At 34.1% G+C, this 19,253-nt stretch overlaps 1 protein-coding gene across 2 annotated transcripts in view; it reads left to right on the plus strand.

The window, feature by feature from the left end:
- The window catches only part of DPY19L3 (dpy-19 like 3 (C. elegans)), a 30,893-nt gene that overhangs the window by 1,461 nt on the left and 10,179 nt on the right, over positions 1-19,253 (plus strand). Inside the window, exons 2-16 of one of the 2 annotated variants that reach the window (XM_001231904.7) lie at positions 2-139; positions 1,611-1,744; positions 5,948-6,038; positions 6,879-7,000; positions 7,211-7,356; positions 8,976-9,099; positions 9,458-9,592; positions 11,145-11,276; positions 12,231-12,332; positions 13,148-13,221; positions 13,365-13,523; positions 13,888-14,004; positions 14,361-14,472; positions 15,015-15,071; positions 18,549-18,631. In XM_001231904.7, the coding sequence (XP_001231905.2) occupies positions 37-139; positions 1,611-1,744; positions 5,948-6,038; positions 6,879-7,000; positions 7,211-7,356; positions 8,976-9,099; positions 9,458-9,592; positions 11,145-11,276; positions 12,231-12,332; positions 13,148-13,221; positions 13,365-13,523; positions 13,888-14,004; positions 14,361-14,472; positions 15,015-15,071; positions 18,549-18,631 (1,691 nt within the window). In that variant the 5' untranslated portion in view covers positions 2-36. Of the gene's footprint in view, position 1; positions 140-1,610; positions 1,745-5,947; positions 6,056-6,878; positions 7,001-7,210; positions 7,357-8,975; positions 9,100-9,457; positions 9,593-11,144; positions 11,277-12,230; positions 12,333-13,147; positions 13,222-13,364; positions 13,524-13,887; positions 14,005-14,360; positions 14,473-15,014; positions 15,072-18,548; positions 18,632-19,253 lie in introns of both variants that reach the window. The other variant, XM_015292482.4, reaches the window with a different exon arrangement.

Raw genomic sequence — 19,253 nt, forward strand, 5'->3', positions numbered from 1 at the left:
GGAGTCAGAGTGAAGAATAATAAAGTGACTGTCATCATGACAACCATAAGACAGAGAAAGGGTGGAAAAGTCCCAGAAGCAGATGAAGATCAGCCTTCAGAAGAGAAGAATGTGAAGTCCAAGGGGAAAATTCTGTCTGGTGGGTAAATTAACTGCCTTGTTATGGTTTTCTAGTAGCATTTAGCTTCAGTTTTCTGTCCTAGACACATAGGTTAGAACTAGCTACAATACCAAATAAATTTTCATACTTGAACATCCATTACCAAAATGAATTGGATGAGACTAAGGGTATGTAGACTACTGCGCAACACACTCACTTCCATTTTAAAACCCTAATTTAAATTTAATTTCAAGTAAATTGTTCTGTCTGTTTAGTAATAGTGACACACTATCAGATGTCATATACCTATCAGAGGTTCTTGAAGATACAAAAGTAAGTCATCAGTAACGAAAGAATTTGAAAACCTCTGATAAATTGTACTTAAGTATAAGCAAATTGCACATGAAATATTAATTTAACTGCAAACCTCTCACTTGTAGTACAGAACAGACTATCTAGATGACTTTAAAAGAGAGACGTTAAGTGTCTTCATTTGAGGATCTGTTTAAATAATGAAGTACTAACAGTGTTCTTCTTTGGAATTATAACTTCAGAGTTAGTAGTTTTGGGTTTTGGTTTTGTTTGTTTGGATTTTATTAGTTTAAGGAACTTTTTGGTCTAAATTCTCAATGTTCCTGTACGTTTATTTTTGGTAGATGAAAGTTACCTCACTTGTTTACACACAAGTACATTTAGGCTACAATGTTATTGTCCAGCCCTCAGCTCCATTGAATTGTGTATTTGCTACTGTTTATGTAGATGTCGCGCACAGTATGAAATAGCCATTTAAGGGACAGAATTCCAGATCACTAAAATCCATATTCTTATATCTACATTTAAAAAAATCATGAATGTAAGTATACAATGCTTACAGTGCAATACTAATACAATAGTTGAGCTGCCTGGAGACGCAACCTTTCCTTTCCTTTGTTCTGTCCGTAATCTCATTCTGATGTGAAAAGGAGATTATCTGCATTTCAAAGCTTGACACTATCATCAAAGGCTGCTTTGGCCACTGTTCAGTCTCCTTGTGAGTGCTTACTGAGACTTCTGAGCCTTCAAAGTTTTTTTAATAACTCCCCCCCCCCCCCCCCCCCCCCAAAAAAAAAGCAACCTGGCAGCTATGCTAAGAAGTTTGAAGATCTCAATGTCTTTGTGATGTAACAGTCATCTTGTATAGCCTTAATTAGAAATGCTGCCCTGGAGGATATTTCAATTTTGATTTATAAATTAGATATGTTATTTCTCTATTTGTATAGAGTTGTTGTGTTCTTAAGTTCTAACTATGTATTTCCAGTTAAGGCACACCTTATTTTTCTTTGCATGTATTCTTAGTTCTTGCATGAAATAGTAAAGACACATCTCCATAAAGAGCTCTAAAAATCCAATGTTCTGCTGCCTAAGAAATGTAAACTGTACCAGCACAGACAGTATACAGATGAGTTTCCAAAATTCACTGAAGTTGAATTATGTGCTTTGCAGTTACACAGTCAAATATTTCTCTTCCAAGATCATACAGGTGGAAAGCTGTGGAACATACTTTCACTAACTGTTGGTGGAATTGTCGCCATCTTTCTTGGACTTCTCACTTCTGTTTATGTTGCTACACTGCATGAAAACGACCTGTGGTTTTCCAATATTAAGGTAACATTTATTTTCATGGAGCATTAATAAGAGTGTTAGTTGAAATTTCATTTACTTATCTTGCAATTGGTATTTGGTATGTAAAATCAGGAGCTGTACCTCCCTCCTCACAGCTTTTTATATCCTCAGTCGTTTCTGTTAACACCATTCAACTGTTTTTGTTCTAAATACACTGCTAGACAACTGTGCCATTACTTTCCTACCTCAGGAATAGCAATGGTTCTTCCAGCAACTGATCATTATCTAGAATAGAGTTTAACAGCCTATTGTATGCTGTTTTATAATCATCTCATGCATCCAAAGCTACCACCACCATGAAGAGATAAAACAATATGCAAAATCTTGGCACACAATTATTTAATTGTAATTAGACTGGGATCTTGTAATGCAATTTAAGCAGTCCCTTACAATCAGTATTAATTTTATGGAAGAATATCCGAAATGTGCAAAACTCAGAACATATTTCAAACATTTACCAATGTCAAACCAACATCTACAATGTAGGGGAATTTTCATTCTCAAGATCCAGCTTTGGCTGGTTTTCTCCCTAGAGTCATTTTATGGGAAAATAATACAGCTGTACACACATCTAAATTTAACCAGTGAAAAGAATTAGGTGAGTCATTTTCCTTTGAAGATGCCTAAAATAAGTAGACTTTTTTAGGTCCACATGTATAATGATATTCAAGGAACAACTATATTTAACTGGAATACTTGCATTGAAATATGTGTATTTTTTATCCTAGGCACTTTTCCTGTGCAAGACACGCATACACACTGAAAATAAAAATTGTTGGCACTTCCTGAAACAACTGCTGCTGTATTGTACATGTAATACTGTTCTATGCCCACTGACATCTTTCTTTGAATATAGAATCACAGAACTGTTTGAGTTAGAATGGACCTTTTAAAGGTCATCTAGTCCAACTCCCCTGCAATGAACAGATGCCTACAGCTAGATTGCTGGATATATACATTGAAGGTCCACCTCAAGTACAGTGTCTTTTGGAAACATTCTACTATGAAAATAACAGAATAGGGAGGAATTTTATCATCTTTTCTGTCAGCTATCATATTGTTTGTTCAAATGCAAACTCTGAAGAAGCCTTAAACAGGAATGAGCCAAGGCCACGTAGCAAATGAGTACTGTAACACAAACCATTTCAGGGTTTTCATTTGTTCTTCATCCCGAGTAAGCATATAGTCTTCTGATACTCAATTTTCTTTTAATAATGTGGCTACTTACGGGAGCCCAGGAATAAAAGTAATAAATCTTAAGTCTTTCAGACATGCAGGATAAGAAGACTGGGATTCCTTATTTGAGTGCTTGTATTTTCCCTCTTTACACTCTGAGTATAAAAGAAAGATGAGAAAAAGTGGAGAAACTGGTAGCCAGCTAATTAGAACTTCACAAAGTAAACATGTGAGCCATAAGCAGAAAAAAAAATGGCAGTCCAGAACCTCTGTACTATCTTTCCAAAGGAGTACACATTGAGCAGTTGTTGGGTACATCTACTCTGAATTGAAAGTATGATCTAAGTGGAACCATGCCATCCTAACAGATGGATGCGAGGTTAACCGGCCAAGAGACCATGTATGTGGATTAAATATGTTTGCTGAAGGCATGATTTGCAACCAGAAACACTGATAGCAGCTGTCTGCATTGGGTTGTACAGTTGAGGAAATTTTCAAATCCTCATCCTAAATTGAACAGCTAAAAAATATTCTCAGTAACACAGACTGTGCTTTAGCTTTGTCAAAAAAGAAAATAAATTAGAGCTTTGCTTGTACTCTTTATTTGTAGAAAACCTCAACTAAAACTTTGGCTGCTTGCTCAGCATTCTGAATGACTTGGCTGAGGAGCTTGAGGAAACCTGAGTTCTAGAATTTTGCACTGCCCTTGAGAGGAAGAGTCCTCTGTATTTTGTTTTGAATGCTTAATATTATTAGAATACAATTGCATAAATTAAAACTATATGCAACTCCATATGTGTCCTGGAGATTTTTTTTTTCTCCTAATAGTGGTAACTTCTTTTTTGAGCACTTAGAAATCGAACATACGTTAAGGCAAACACGCTCCTACAATGCTTACACATAAGTCTATACGTTTTTTATTGACTTGGAATACTAGGAAAAGTATAAATTGCTGTAAAACTGGAAAAGTCTTGTGAGTGAATAAAACAGATGTTATCTTAGCATGAAACAGATGTAATACTCACTAGTGTTTGTCTCATAAAGTATAGCATTTGGTTGAATGCAGCTGGTGCCAGGATTACAAATTAATCATGTTTGAATGCATTTTTGCTAATTAGATCCCCCTCTGTGACTACACTCTCCCCCCTAATAAATTCCAAATGTTAACGTTCCTTTTTTTTTCTAAGGCTTAGAATCAGCCGCTTTTTTGGTATCAGAAAACTTTTCAGTAGTGATGAATTTGAAAGTAGAGCTCATTCAAAATCCAGCACTCTCATTTTGCTAAGTATGTCACTTTTACTACTTAGTGCCAATGTCAGTTTCCTCTGCTGATATTATAAAAATGTGTATGCTGCAGAGCAGCTGGAAAGTTTAATTGTGGACTTGTTTTGAATCAGATGCATTTTTATCTGTTGATTTTTCTCAGACCAGAACTAATACTGATTTATTTTGCAAAGTTAACTTCAATAAAACACGTATTTTGAGATAAGATTCTGTACTGGGCAGTAGTGGAAGGAGGAGATTTTCTGTCTAGCTTTCTTTTAGCTCTGAAATAGTATAGATTCTGTGCCAGCAAAAGAGATGGGACGGTGTAGGAGAGGTAAAGGTCTTAGGATTCTGTGCAAGGTTGTTTTAACCAGAATGGCATTCATAAAAATACCAGAAAACAGTATCTATTCTACTATTTCAGCAATGTTCTTTTGTAAAGAAAGCTGAATTAATGAGGTTATCCTCAGAAATCTCAACCAAAGCTCTTAATGTATGTCTTGCTTACACCACATATGGGAATGTCATTGGATTTTCAAATCTGGATATCAACCACTGACTGCTTATCAGAGATAATTGGAGGAATGCTTTTCAATAAACTACTACAATGATAACTGCTAATAAAATAATCTTCTAAAAGATGCCTATTGTTTCTCATCAAATTAGCTGTTCATGCAGTCTTATCTTGGATAAATGTGGTCACCCAAGCTTCTGAATTTGTTAAATTTCATCAAATCTTCACAACTGATAAATTAACAAAAGGAAACAAAAAAGAGATCTGTTCTGACTAGTTTTATCTAGGAGAGCCTTCATGCCTCACTTGATCCCACCTGCTGCAATATCAGCCAAGAAAAAGTCAGAGTTTGAGGTGCACCTAACTTGGATGATTTAAAAATTTTAGATTAAAAAAATAATTCCACCAATGCCTAAAAACAAGTAAATAGTCAGTTTTCCTTTTACCCAACATCTAACTATAAAAATATGAGAGTAACAAACAGCTGGCTTCCAACAAGAAACAGCGTCTAACAAGTGGGCAGCAGCATACCCTGCCAGCTTAGATCCCAGAGCTGGGATTACGTTGTAGTCCCAAGTATAGCACGCTGACTTAATCAAGCCTTATGGTGGCAAAGCTATGGAACACTACAGGATATCCACATCTGGAAAAAATACATTAAATTGCATGGAGCACACATATGCAGTTTTAAACTCCAGCTGCTGGCCACTGCACCTATCTAAACATTGAATGTTACAAAAATTGTAAAATATCTAAAATGTTTCAGATTTGCATATCAGAAACACAAAAGTCATATACAGTACTACTGTTAACAGAGGCATCAGCATCTCCAGCATTTGCCTCTCACCCAACTTTGTGCATTTATTTTACCTTTATGTAAACTAAGTTTAATAGAATGATCTCAAATCCCCAAACCACTGCGTGTATGCCATTTTTCCCCATGTAGATAGAATGAGAGTTTCTAGTTTTTATTTATACTGAAATCTGAAATAAATTTTCTATTCTAAAACTGGCACTTCAGTCATTGATTGGATAGACATCCAATCAAGTTCATTGAATCAGAATTTTAGAAGGCCACTTCAGTAGGTTACTTCAATATCACTGGTAGCAAAGTTCACTAATTACCATACCCATCAGATTGACTTAATGGAAGAAAAAAAAACTGGCTGCTTCATGTGACTGCAAAAAGCAAATAGAAATTGAATTTATTATTGAACTTTTACTTACAGGAAGTTGAAAGAGAAATTTCATTCCGAACAGAATGTGGACTTTATTATTCCTACTACAAACAGATGATTCAGGCTGCTTCCATCCAGCAAGGTATTGTAAACTGTGAAGTAAGTTTTACTTCATGTTGCCAGCAGACTGTTCTTAACCTTTTTTCAAATATGGTTGAGGACAAGGAATGCCTTAGGTTTGAAAGATGGTGTAATGACTGTATTGGAAACAGATTTGTTCTGTTTATCTACCAGGGAGCCACTAAGGTATGGACATGATATGTTTCACAGTGCTCCATTGGTTTCTGTTCCACACCTTCACCTTGAGGGACAACTTTCATATCTGTTCAGATTTCAGACTTGCTGCTTTATTCAGTACATTACTCTCATTATTATTTGTGTCTTGTTATTTAATTTACATGACAAGCTATTTGTGGGAAGGGGTAGTTTTATGTTGTACACCAATACATAGTAAGTGACACAATAAGCAGCTTTTAAAAGCAAACCAAATGCAATAGTGGGGTTTACTGGGACTGCCATATTTTCTAGATACTTAACTGTTGCTCCCTCACAATTTTGCTTATTCTACATTTTTGTCAATATTAACATCACATGTGTTCAAAGTAGTGACAAGGATGGTTCAGTACAAGCCAGTAGAAATCACAAATTCTGTATTAGGAATCTGAGTGTAGAAATCAATGTTTTATATGTTACTAAATACATAGTACTTGAATTAGCACTCTGAGTCATATTCTAAGCAGGGAAATTGAAGACCTCAGATGGTCGTATGATTTAGAGGCAGTATGATCTGAATCCTTGGCTCAACATTTGCAGGTTTTGGTGAAAGATCCTAAAATACCTTTGAAAAAATTATTCACTGTTCAAATGAAGATGGAGGGGGAAAAATGACAATCTCCTATTTCAATTTCTCTTTATCATTAAGGTTTACATGGTTTAGTATATGACAATAAAACTGAATCTGTGAGGACAATTAACATACTTGAAAGAATGAATGTTTACCAGGAGGTGTTTCTCAGCATTCTGTATAGGATTCTTCCAATTCAGGTAGGCATTTATTTATGGCTTTAGACTGTAAGTGCATTATGAAGATTGTCCAGTGAATCATAGCTCTCCTTTTCAGTTTTGTTTTTTTTTTCCCCAATTAGAAACATTTCTAATGCCTTTTTAATTTATTAAAGCAAAATCTAATTCATATTAAGTATAATCCCCTCCGCAAATGTTTTATGTCAACATCAGTGTTCTTGTGTTTTACAGCAATACCTAGAGCCTGTTTATTTTTATATCTACACTTTGTTTGGACTTCAGGCAGTTTATGTCATTGCTCTGTATGTAACAAGCTGGCTTCTTAGTGGAACATGGCTTTCAGGGTTGTTGGCAGCTTGCTGGTATATTACCAACAGGTAGGTGAGAGTCAACATTCAGTTTTTCTAACATTTTTACCTCATGGCAACAATAGGGCACTAAGCCTTCAGATGCGTGATCAATTAGAGGAAAATTGAAACTAGAAAGTTTCTCTCCAGATTAGCCAGAAAATGGAAAAAATAATAGAAAATAATTGGCAATCAAAAAATGAGCTGAAAATGTACACTAGAATTTTCAAGTTTCAAGAAGTTGGAATATAAAATTTTGGTTTGAGTTGATCTCAGAGAGTAGACCTCATCCTTCAAATATGTCTGAATCTACAGATGATGTACCCTGTCTTTTCCAGCCTAAGGTCCACTAGGTGCTAAAAGACGTCTGTTTGTACACTATTCAGTTCTCACCTTACTATCCCACAGCCAGCCCTCATCAGAATCCCCCAGGGACTCTTTCAACAGCCTAAGATCATCACACTAAGTTCAGCTTCTCTGTTCCCTTATTCCTGCAGTCATTTCCAGCACTTAGGAAAAAAAAAAGTTGTCAGTTGAACTACCCTAGTTCTTTACCACCATTTCTCCATTCAGAGAAACAGGAGGGACCAGCTTTAAGCAGGCACTGAACTACCAGAATGAAGCTCAAGCTAGTGATGTGGGCTGTTTTCTGTAACGCGTGAGAAAATAAGAGCACAGTGTCATTTCTGTCAGAAATGTTTGGTACGTTCATCAGCAGTTCTAGAGAAGTTTATCTGCAAACATACCCATTCCAGAGCAAATGTGTGTATGTATTGTTAAAACTAGTGTTATTTCTCCTAGAGTGAAAGTAATTTAAAAACATGTACAACGTGTTTGCATGTTTATTTCATAATGTCATCTTTTCCACTTAGAAAAGCTTTGGAACAGATTTGTCTTTTTTTCTAATAATTCATAAACAATGCCTGTTACCACTTATGCTGATAGAGTAAGTACTTGGAATTGATTTCAGATAAACATTGACCAGGTAAAGTACATCTGAGTGGTGTATTTTAGGTATCTTTGCCATGCAACTAAGCACGTCTCAGGTGCGTTTCTTGTTTTGCTGTTTAGCAAACATTTTATCTACACAAAAGAATTTTTATTTATTTATTTTAAACTTTGAGTTTTTATAATGATTGACTACTGAGGAGTTTTTTCCCAACTTCTGTAACATACATTTTATGGTAGAGTATTGCAAAAATTACCTCAAGTTTCTGACTAGTTTAGCAGTATTAAGATCCAATGCATTGGGCTCACACTGAAGAATCTGGTGGCTTAATATTCTGATATGTGCTTGTACAGAAACTAAAAGGCAAAGTAGAATTACTTGTGACTTAAACTCCACGTGCTGCACTTTGGGGTTGCTTTGTTTATTTCTAAGTTAACCAGGCAGTGCTTTATCAGTAAGATTTAATACATACTATACATTTTTTAACAATAAGTGAAGTTTAAGACCAACACTTGAGTCATAGAAACAATCTGTAGATGTGCAGAATCTTCATAATTTTTTCAGAGCCAGGAATGCTTAAGGAACTAGAGTAACGAGCCTACATATCTAAACCACCACAAAACATGACCATCATTGCAACTTTTCTGTCACCAAAGTTGGTGCTCTGTTTGCTTTAAATTTATGAAACTGTTTCTTACAGAATAGATACTACAAGAGTAGAATTCACCATTCCCTTGAGAGAAAACTGGGCCCTGCCATTCTTTGCAGTTCAGATAGCAGCCATCACATACCTATTCAGAAGTCATTTGCAGCCAGCTCAAGAAGTGAGTATTTCTTATAAGTACGACACAGTAAACCTAGTATCAGAAATACTCCTGTAAAACTTGGGAAAAATTACTTGAAAAGCACTTCTAGCACCGGACTTAAATATATATGTCTGTGTGAATGTATATGTATATATATGCACAAAATATATATACATATATAAATTATGCTTTTATATATATACTATGTACATGTACACAGCATAAATACAAGTACTTGAAGCTCCAAAAATACTCATGCAAGTAGCTACTGCAGTTAGAGAGCATGTATTCACATTTTAAAAGTGGATTTAGAACCAAATTAAACAATCTGATAAAAAAATTAGATGTTAAATAAAACTTCTTTCTACCCTCCTAGAGATGGACGCTTCTGGCTGTATTTGTAGCAACCTTCCTCTTTAGCTTGACTTGGCAATTTAATCAGTTTATGATGCTGATACAAGCATTGGCATTATTCATACTGGACTGCTTTGACATACTTCCCACAGCAAAGGTAAGATCATGTTTGGAAACAAGCAAACTTTTCTTTTTTCTACAGTAAAGGCCTGTATACCCTTCTGCTTTTGAATAATCATAGCACATGTATTTTAAATGAAAAAGTGAATAATCAAAATATACATCATTTCTGTGTGTTTGTTTTTTCCCAGCAGATTTTCACTTCATGTAGTTACCTTATGTTGCTAAACTTTCATCTGATTTTGTTAAGACATTGCTATAGTTTGACAGTACTAAGGGGACTGCTTTTAAACACCATCTAAACATTTATTTAATAGCACAACTTGAGCGTGTCCTATGGAAATGGCCAGGAAAAAAAAAATCTTTGAGATGAAGTCATAAGGGTTTAGTATGAATTTTACTTCAAATTCTGTATATGCTTGTTTGAAAGCTAGGTAGAGGCACTGCACCACAAAAAAAAAAGAAAGAGAAAGGTAGACAGGACTGCTCAGGAGAAGCAGTTATCTATCATACACTATCATCCAGCACAAAATAACACTGAAATTCACCACAAACTGAATGAGCAAAAAGTAAAGCAAATATCACTAGGAAGATCTTAGGAAACAAGAACACTATAGAAGATGAAACCGTTGTCTTTGAATTCAATGCCAGTGTACAATTCTGCTGAGATTTTAGCCCTTGCAATTAGTACACAATTTGAAAAAACTTCTCACTTATATTTAACAAAAGTTATGATAGAATGAAGAGTAATTCAGGTTAATTTCATTTAAAATTTGATGCTGATTTGAATATTAGTGATTGTATTAACATAACCAAATGTTAGTATGGTGACTACATATCACAATAAAGTGGTTTATTTAAGAGTTACTGAACTATTTTCATTATATTTGTACACGTAAGCTGAAGTTAACAGTTAATGTGACTAATTATCTACCCTAAATGTTGGCGAACTAACAGCTCAATCCCGGTCTATAATGGATTTACTACACCGCTATTATTCCATATTAATTTTCCAAAAGTGCTGCTTAACACTGGCATTTAACAATCAATTTGATGACCACAGTAATACAAGATTGAACTTTACTTTTTATAAAGTAAAATCTATGCTTTTGGTACCAATGTATCAGAAAAGCAGCTGTTTTTTTTAGTGTTTGCATCAAAGTGAATGGATGTAATGGTTTGAAAAGACTTAAAAGAAAGTTACACAGAGATTAGATAATATTTAATGCTGTACTGCTCTAAGCTGTAAGTCTTTAGTCATAAAAACACATGTTAGAGGCTATGGATATATTTTTGTGACTAAAGAAAATAGATAACATCTCCCAAATCCTAACTAATTAGTATTTTCCTCACTCTGCAAGTATTTAACTTGTCCAATTTATTGTAGCATCAGGTTTCCCAGGAAAAGTATAAAATATTAACTACTTCAGGATATAAATATAGAAAAAATATAGTAATGGCTGTGTGATGATTTTGTGCTAGAAAATTGTTTTGTAAAAATAATTGATGTTGAAATAAATAAGAAAACACATTAAAAGAAAAGCAGCTTACTGTAAAGTTTTGCAGGCATAAAAATCTCATTTTTACAGGTTACGCGGCTCTACATCATCCAAATTTCTGGATTACTGCTAGTCTGTGCCCTACAGTTCTTTAACTCAATGATTCTTGGATCATTACTTATAAGCTTTAATGCTTCTATCTTGATAGCAAGAACAATCCAGGTATGAAATATGTTTGAAATAATATATAAACAGTGTGACATACATAAATGAGTAATTTATATGCATTATAATCTTAAATTTCTAATACTAATTAGAAAAATTACTTTAGAGTAAAAGAACAAAAACATTGCATGATCAAATAATGAGTTCAATTACACTAACTACAACTGAGCACATCAACACCATAATTCTGTGATTGCTATTAACATTTATGATTGTGCAAGCTGCCATTTGAATCCCACCAAAAATTTGCATAAATGGACTTCACACCTGTTTCAGCAGGTTTTGTCTTGGATGTAGAGATCTGCCTCAAGCAAAATATTCTATGAGAAATAGGTACATGTCACATTCAGTTTACTGAAATATGTTTTTTCCTTCAAAGATTAGGATTTTTCCTCTGTTTAAAGTCTCTTTTTTTTTCCATGATAGTGGAACTGTTGACAGCCTATAACCAGAATATATGAATCTATAGAGCTTTCCCTGCTGTCTCTCACTTGCAACCTTGTAAAATCAAAACTGTGATTTTATTTTTTTTTTAATTTTTTTGAAGATGATGCCTGGACCTACTCCAAGTTGTCTATGAGTGGAACAGTTCTCAGATCTGGAGCTCTGAATTGGTCAAAATCATATCAACTGACAGTTGTCACTTTGCCACATTTAGGTGGAAAGTAATGAATAGATACTTGAAAAGATACACATTTGGCTAGTTACAGAACTGTGCTAAAACAACATGCTGGAGTTATGATGATGTTGTCCCTTCAGTTTCAGAGAACAAATATATTTTTATTTTAGATATTTACATGTATGAACTTTTGTTTATGTGAGCCTAATGCAAATCTCATCCTGACTTAAGGCCTAAACACATATGTGTTTTCAAATAGTCTTTGTTGGTTTTGTTCCGATTACATACAAATCCTAAATATTTTAAGTACTTCAATATTTTCTTCTTTCTAGAAAAACCTAAAAAAGGGCAGCTTGCTTAGTAGGCTTGGGAAACTTATCCTCCATGCACTATTAGTGTCAAGCTTGACTCTTCTAGTAAATAAATTTATCAAGGTAAGCAAATAATTGCTAATATAGAAGTGTTACAAAATTTAATACATTGAAAGGTACTTGTTAAGAGGTAACGTACAATAACATCTTTAAATAAAAGTTTCCATGAGACTTCACTGCATTTCAGAATAGGTTTCAGAAATTAAAGGTTGTTTTGCTAACTTTTTTGGTATGATTTTAAAACATAGTCTTAAAAATGTTAATGTAAATTAACACCACATATTCAAATACATATTCATAACTAGAAGCCCACCTATAGGTGGTTTCAAGTTATGAATAAACTAGATTTATACATTATGTTACTGCTCAGCGTTTGCAAAGTTTCACTGATTGACTCTTCAGTCAACACAGTTAAATTGAATACTTGCTATAAAAATGATGTAGATGATACAATACCTTTACTTGCTTCTTGTGCATAGAGATCTACACAACAGTGAAAACAATAACACTTTTTCTTCAAGAAACTATATGACCCGAAGGTTAAAAATTAGTACACAAGGAGTATAAAAATATCCCAGTAAAATGTAATAAGTCAGTGAAATAAAAAGTATAGCTAGAGCCAACTTATCATTGGTAATATTTATCTGTAAATAAGAAAAAATTAGTATTTTTTAAAATGTAAATAATTTGCTCTTGGGGCCACAGCGCCACATTAAAAAATGAGTGCTTATTTGATTGCAAAACATTCTATCTTTGTAAGCTTTTATTTCTTCATAGTTTAATTTAAAAGGTTAAGAAAACTTGTTTACTATGTTAAGTTTAATTTTTTGATACTTAAAATATGACCGCTCTTTTTTTTTTTTTTCCCTCCTCCATAGAAAATTCTTAATCTTGAGTCAGATGAACATATATTCAAATTCCTCAAAGCAAAATTTGGATTTGGAGCAACAAGGTATGATTTAGCTGCAACTCTACTTTTTGTTGTTCAACAGCTGCACCACTGTGGCTTTATGATTGCTTGAGAAAAAAAACCTGATTCTTCTGTATTTCAAATTATGACATACATGATGACAAGTATTATTCTTTTCTCTTTAGAGATTTTGATGCTAGCCTCTATCTTTGTGAAGAAGCTTTTGGTTTACTGCCATTAAATACTTTCTCAAGACTCTCTGATACATTACTTTTTTATGTCTACGTATTTGTTCTCTTCCCTATGACAGTAACAGCTGTCATTGTTGCTCTTCGGAACCTCAGGTAAAATATATTTCAAAAATAATTCAGTTTGTTATGCTTTGTCATTGTTTTGGCTTTTAGGTGTTTGTTGTTTTTATTTTTTTTTTTAAATCAGCTTTGTCTTCTTCCGCAGACTTAGGAACTGACAGCAATAGACTAGGATGTTCAAGCATGAGTTTCTGTAAACAACTGCAGTCTAGAAACAATTACTTCTAGAAAAGCATACGTGAAAATAAATACTTAATGCTGTATCAAGCTGGTGCTAGAAGGCTTAATTACATCAGGTGTAATATAAGATTGTGGACTCATAATAGCAGTATTGCCCTTTAACATCAGGAGGATTAAATGCTTTTATTAACACTTATTGCTTGTTGTGCTTAATCAGCTGTTCAAATCAAGCCCTCGAAAAAATGGAAGAATGCACGATATCACTGAAGCCTGATGCTGCTTACAACTTAATTCACACCGTTCTTTTTGGATGTCTGGCATTAAGCACAATGAGGTACTTTCTAATCATTAATTTACTGAAGGTTTTTGTAGACAATACATTTTAATGAGAGTGTAAAATATGCTGACCACAAATTGATAGGGCCATGAACCTTCTTTCTCTCTCAGATCTATCATTCCTTTTTTGGCTAAAGTATTTCCCAAAATCCTGCCAAAAATATTGCTTGGAATTTTGGGAGCAGATACATTCTCAAGAGCAAACAGCAAAGAGCGATGTTTATTTTTCACTAAATTATTGTAGAGTCCTCAAAGTCCAAGAAAACTGTGTTCAGAATTTCTCTAACATAAATTCCCTCATCAATACAGCTTGGCAAAAAGTGAAAAGGCAAAAACTTGTCTGTATTATTTCAGAATGAAGTACCTCTGGACATCCCACATGTGTGTATTTGCATCTTTTGGCCTGTGTAGTACCGAAGTATGGCGACTTATCTTGAAATGTGTTCATCTCTACACATCACAGCGGGTTAGCACTGCACTTACTACATTTCATAAAGCTATTTTTTTGTTAAGCTAGTCAAGACTCAGAACTTTAAAAATCAAATGAATTTTGTTTGCCCTTTCAAACAAGTTATTTCAGAAGCACGTTTGTATTAACTTATTAAATAAAGTATATTTTCCAGTGTTTTATATATTGAACAATTCCATTTTAATACTCTAGATGGCAATATTGATATAGCTATGAAAAATAATGACAGCATTACATCTTAGTCACCATACTAAGAAATCTTCAGCAGTCCAAAAAGAACTTTACAATCTACTGAAGTGAAAAACAGTGTTTTTGTAGAAAGTAGACTAAGCATATAGTTACAAATCTATCATTTTATTGTGGGTGTACAAAAAGAGCTTCACTTTGAAACAAAATCAAAATAGGATTGTGACCTTAAAATTCAAAATGTGTAAATTCCAGCACATTATAAGTGTGTCAGATCAATACGTTAATAATTAAGTAACCGAATAAATGTACTGTAAGAATAACCTTTTTTTTATTTGTGTGCTTTTTCATAGACACAAGTGATTAAATATTTGATACCAATAATTACATTACTATACATTTTATATAAGGTAAGTATTTTTCGCTCAGTGTTTTGGCATTTTTTAGTTGGAGTTTTCTAAAGAGATGTTTATGCATAACTGTATAGAAATTTATAGCTAAATTTTCAAAATCATGATAGATCTACTTAACGTGTAAATACAATTTCATATGCACAAAAATATAAGAGGGGTAACTTGGACTCATTTGATCTAAAGTAGTAGTTCATAGAAAAAATGGGTTTGTCTAATTATACATTTAACTTACCAAGTACGATTTATATGCATAACTTTATGGAAATGTGAGCTGTCTGTTTTGATTTTACCTAAGTTACATAAAATGCATAAAATACATAAAAAGTGCAGATTACATGCAGATTGTTCAATCGTGTAATGATTTACTATAAGAGCAGAAATAATCAAAACATTCAATGCAAAATATACTGCATTGCCTCATCTGATACATATTAAAATACAGAACATAAAAAGCATAAATAATAGGCTAAAATTATAACATGTACAAGTTTATTAGTCTGTCACAGAGAGCTATAATATTAAACTAAGGGGCATACTTTCCTTTTGACCTGCATTTGTAAAGAAAAAATAAAACAGTAGGTACTTTGTTGGAGAAATAACTTCTGCAACAGTTTATTTCATAAAGTTACACTGATATATTCTACAAGTGGACAACTTAGAATTTTTTTTTCCATTTGCATGCTAGTTGGGGAAGTCATTTACCATTTCTACCATCTAAGAAAATGATTGAAATGATGCCATTTGTTTTGATACAGGTGATGCTAAGAGCATAACATTCTAATTGATGGTCTAATGTGACAGGTCAGATAGGAGTGCATTTCTTCTCATTCTTTATGAGTAGATAGAAAGTTCCTGAATCCTATCAAATTCAATTCTGAAGTCAACAGAAATCTCTGATTTTCATGTGCTTTTGATCAGCCAGTCTCATTTTTATGTTTGTTTGTTTTTTTCCTAGATATAGGAAATAATTTTTACTGACATTTAAAATACCACTATTCAAAGTACTCAGTGGGAATAATGAAATTCATCAGCCTGCTATTTTTTATTGGACTTTCAGAAGTCAGTTCTTATAAATAAAGCTCCAAGAGGAGTGGATATCTATGTATGTCTTCTTTGCAAAGCATAGGACTTACTGAGCTTTCAGAAAGACTAACTGACAGACAGATAAAACTTGTCACCAGATTCCCCCTCAGTGATTGGAATAAAAATTTCTTACAGAGGAAGATCCAAACAACCAATCAGTTCTTTGAGACAGCATTTATATATTCTCCCTCCAGAAGCTTTACAACCAAACTGACAGAGCAAGTGGCTTTGGATAAGGGACTTACTTATCCTTCTACTTTCCAGATAAGAATTCATCTGTTCTTGCACAAGGACTGCTCAGATTGCATGAACATCTCGCATATTCATCACAAAGTTTAACCAACCAGCATAGTTAGCTACCTTGAACTAGTACTGAATGCAGATTTTCATTCTATAACCTGTTCAGGATACATTTGTCAGAAGAACCACATTTCAGCGCCGTTCCTCAAAATAGGAGCATTATGGGATTATTAGTCTAATCCTAAATAAGCTAATGAAAGCCTCTTTTGAGGCTTGTGGTTACTAGGGTCCCAAATATATCACTTGATCATTGATTTATGCAGATACAGATGCAGCTAAAATGCTTGCTGTTCAGATTTCATGAAGTCTTGAGACCTACAAAACATCTTTATTTCTATTTAAACAGGTTTTCTTCATTAGCATGGTACAAACAACTTCTTTCAGATAAACTGAAAGTGTTAAATTATTTCTGTGAGTTCTTTAGCTGTACCGACATTCCATAGATAGCCCAGCGTCATCAGATTTTCAGAACATCACAGAGCAGGTTTGTAAAATAATCTAGAGAATTAAAATGGAGTCAATTTCCTTCAGCCTTCAGTCAGAAAGGACTCCAGGCAAGTGATGTTCCAAGCTCCCCAAAATGTTTGGCTTCCTGGGGTAGTTCAGCAGTGAAGAGAAGAATTTCTCTTCCCTCATTTCACAACTGTTTAATTTACTTATTAATCTCATGGAAATTCTTCTGAAGAGCAGACACACTGTTACAATACTACAGCACTTTGCAATATACAACCAAAGTATACGCAATCAAGGTTGTGTATTGCAATAGCCATAACTATCTATTAGATGTTTCTCAGTCTCCCAGTCAGTATTTAACAAATGTATCAAGTAAAGAGTTACGCTAATAAGTGTCTTAATTGGGCCAATTATATCTCCTGCGCCCCAGTCCTTCTACATAATTACACTTCTAGTGAAGGAACACATTTTTTGCCAAGTAGCTCAGCAGCATTAGTTTCAAATTCATCCTGAGTTCCAGGATGAAAATGGTATAAATTGGATGATTTGTGGTTTTTTAAATCATCAAGAGGTTTTTCTTATACTTTTTCTGGTGACATTTTGCTTTGCAAGCCAGCGGTTCTTATTATCTAAAGAAAGCAGATTTGGAATGCATTTCACCCACTACAGCTTCTCTAGTAAAGACAGATGCAAAACAATCAGTCATTAGCGTTGTCATCTTTCTTAACTGATCCCTTTTGCCCTTGAATATCTTCTAGCTTAAGCAACAAGAAATCTTTTAAATAAAAATCCATTCTATTAGTTTGTTTGTTTTTTTTTTCTGGTCAGCTTTTGAAAATCACTTTCAGTCCTTCTTGTGTCCTTTCTCCACCTTTGATTTATGTATCATCTTTAAGTTTTGAAATGTTTTCCCTAGATAGTCTCTTGGATGTCACTATTCACTAATACTTTTTTCCTTCAGTGGTTCTCTTAGCTCATACTTCTGAAATGCCATTAAAGGCATCCACAACATATCTACTGATTTTGATTTCTCATACTGTCCTAGCTGTTTTTTTTTGTTTAGCTTTAAGTTGCCTTTCTAAAGCTAGCATTACGTTCTGATGCCTTTCATTCTCCTGTAATTACTGGTGTTTTTTGATGGCTTGGCAGTTACACATTGAACTATTCTTTATCTTATTCCTTTTCTTAAAGCTTGCTCTGGCTGGAAAAAACCTTAAAACATTACCATTCACCCAGAGAACTGAAGCAGCTTGTTTGTGAAGTGGATACCATGCACAACAATCACATTTGGTGGCGACTCTTAGTTTCCCACGGGTATTAAGATATAAACTGATCTTAAACTAATAGAGTACTGGAAACTTTCTGTGAGATCAGAATCTGAAAAAAGTTCTTTTTCTCCTCAAGGTCACCACAACAAGTCATTACAATCCTTCTGGTCATCTAGCAGGAGCTGCAGATCTGTAACTCCCCAAATTTATGTTATAATGACAGTCACATATCTTTCATAAGAGTAGAGCTTGGCTCTTGTAATCAATGAGCTGGACAAGACTGATTACCAACTGAGAGGAATTAATATCTATTTCAGCATCCAGAATTTTTTTTTTCATTCTGTCTTCAGTTTGTTTCTTTTAATTGCAGTTCTGGCCAGGAATAATGGATGAACTATTAGAGCTCAGAGAATTCTATGACCCAGACACTGTGGAGCTGATGAACTGGATTAAGTAAGAGGATTTTTTTCTATTTAAGTTAAATGCTATTTATGTAAATCTAATGTTCTCAGTTATAGTCCTCTGTTCTGTTTATCACAGGTTATCAGTGAACTCTGGTGACCCATGGAGATAGTTACGGATGAATGGGGTATCTAGAGGTTACCATATTAATGGCTGTGGAGAGCAGCTATATGCAGAGTCCCTCAGCCTGTTCTTCTCTGGTTCAGTATCATGATATTGCATTGCACGTGTGTCTGGGAACCAGATGACTCCATGTGCTCCCAGAAGCACACAGTTTTCCCAGCTGAAGGAGGTCAGTTTGGAAGCGTCAAGCTTCTTCCATCACATCATGGATACCTCTTTACATTAGTAGTTCTTTGCATTCAAAAATTTTTCTTTTGGATTTTACCCCCTACTTTATAATTTTAAAAAGCTGGGATGTAAAGTTGTACAGCTGGGAAATCTGTACCCTAAAGTCTGTTTCTTCAACTTTAAAATATTTATGCTTACTAGAATTAGTCCCAGCATATGCTCCAAACTGTAAACAAAATATTTGTACTTGACAAGGCTAAAAGTAGGTGGAACATCTCTTTCAGAAGTGTGAGAATTATTTCAAACCCACCACATCACGAGC

Source organism: Gallus gallus, chromosome 11, assembly GCF_016699485.2.
Source record: "Gallus gallus isolate bGalGal1 chromosome 11, bGalGal1.mat.broiler.GRCg7b, whole genome shotgun sequence".
NCBI lineage: Eukaryota > Metazoa > Chordata > Aves > Galliformes > Phasianidae > Gallus > Gallus gallus.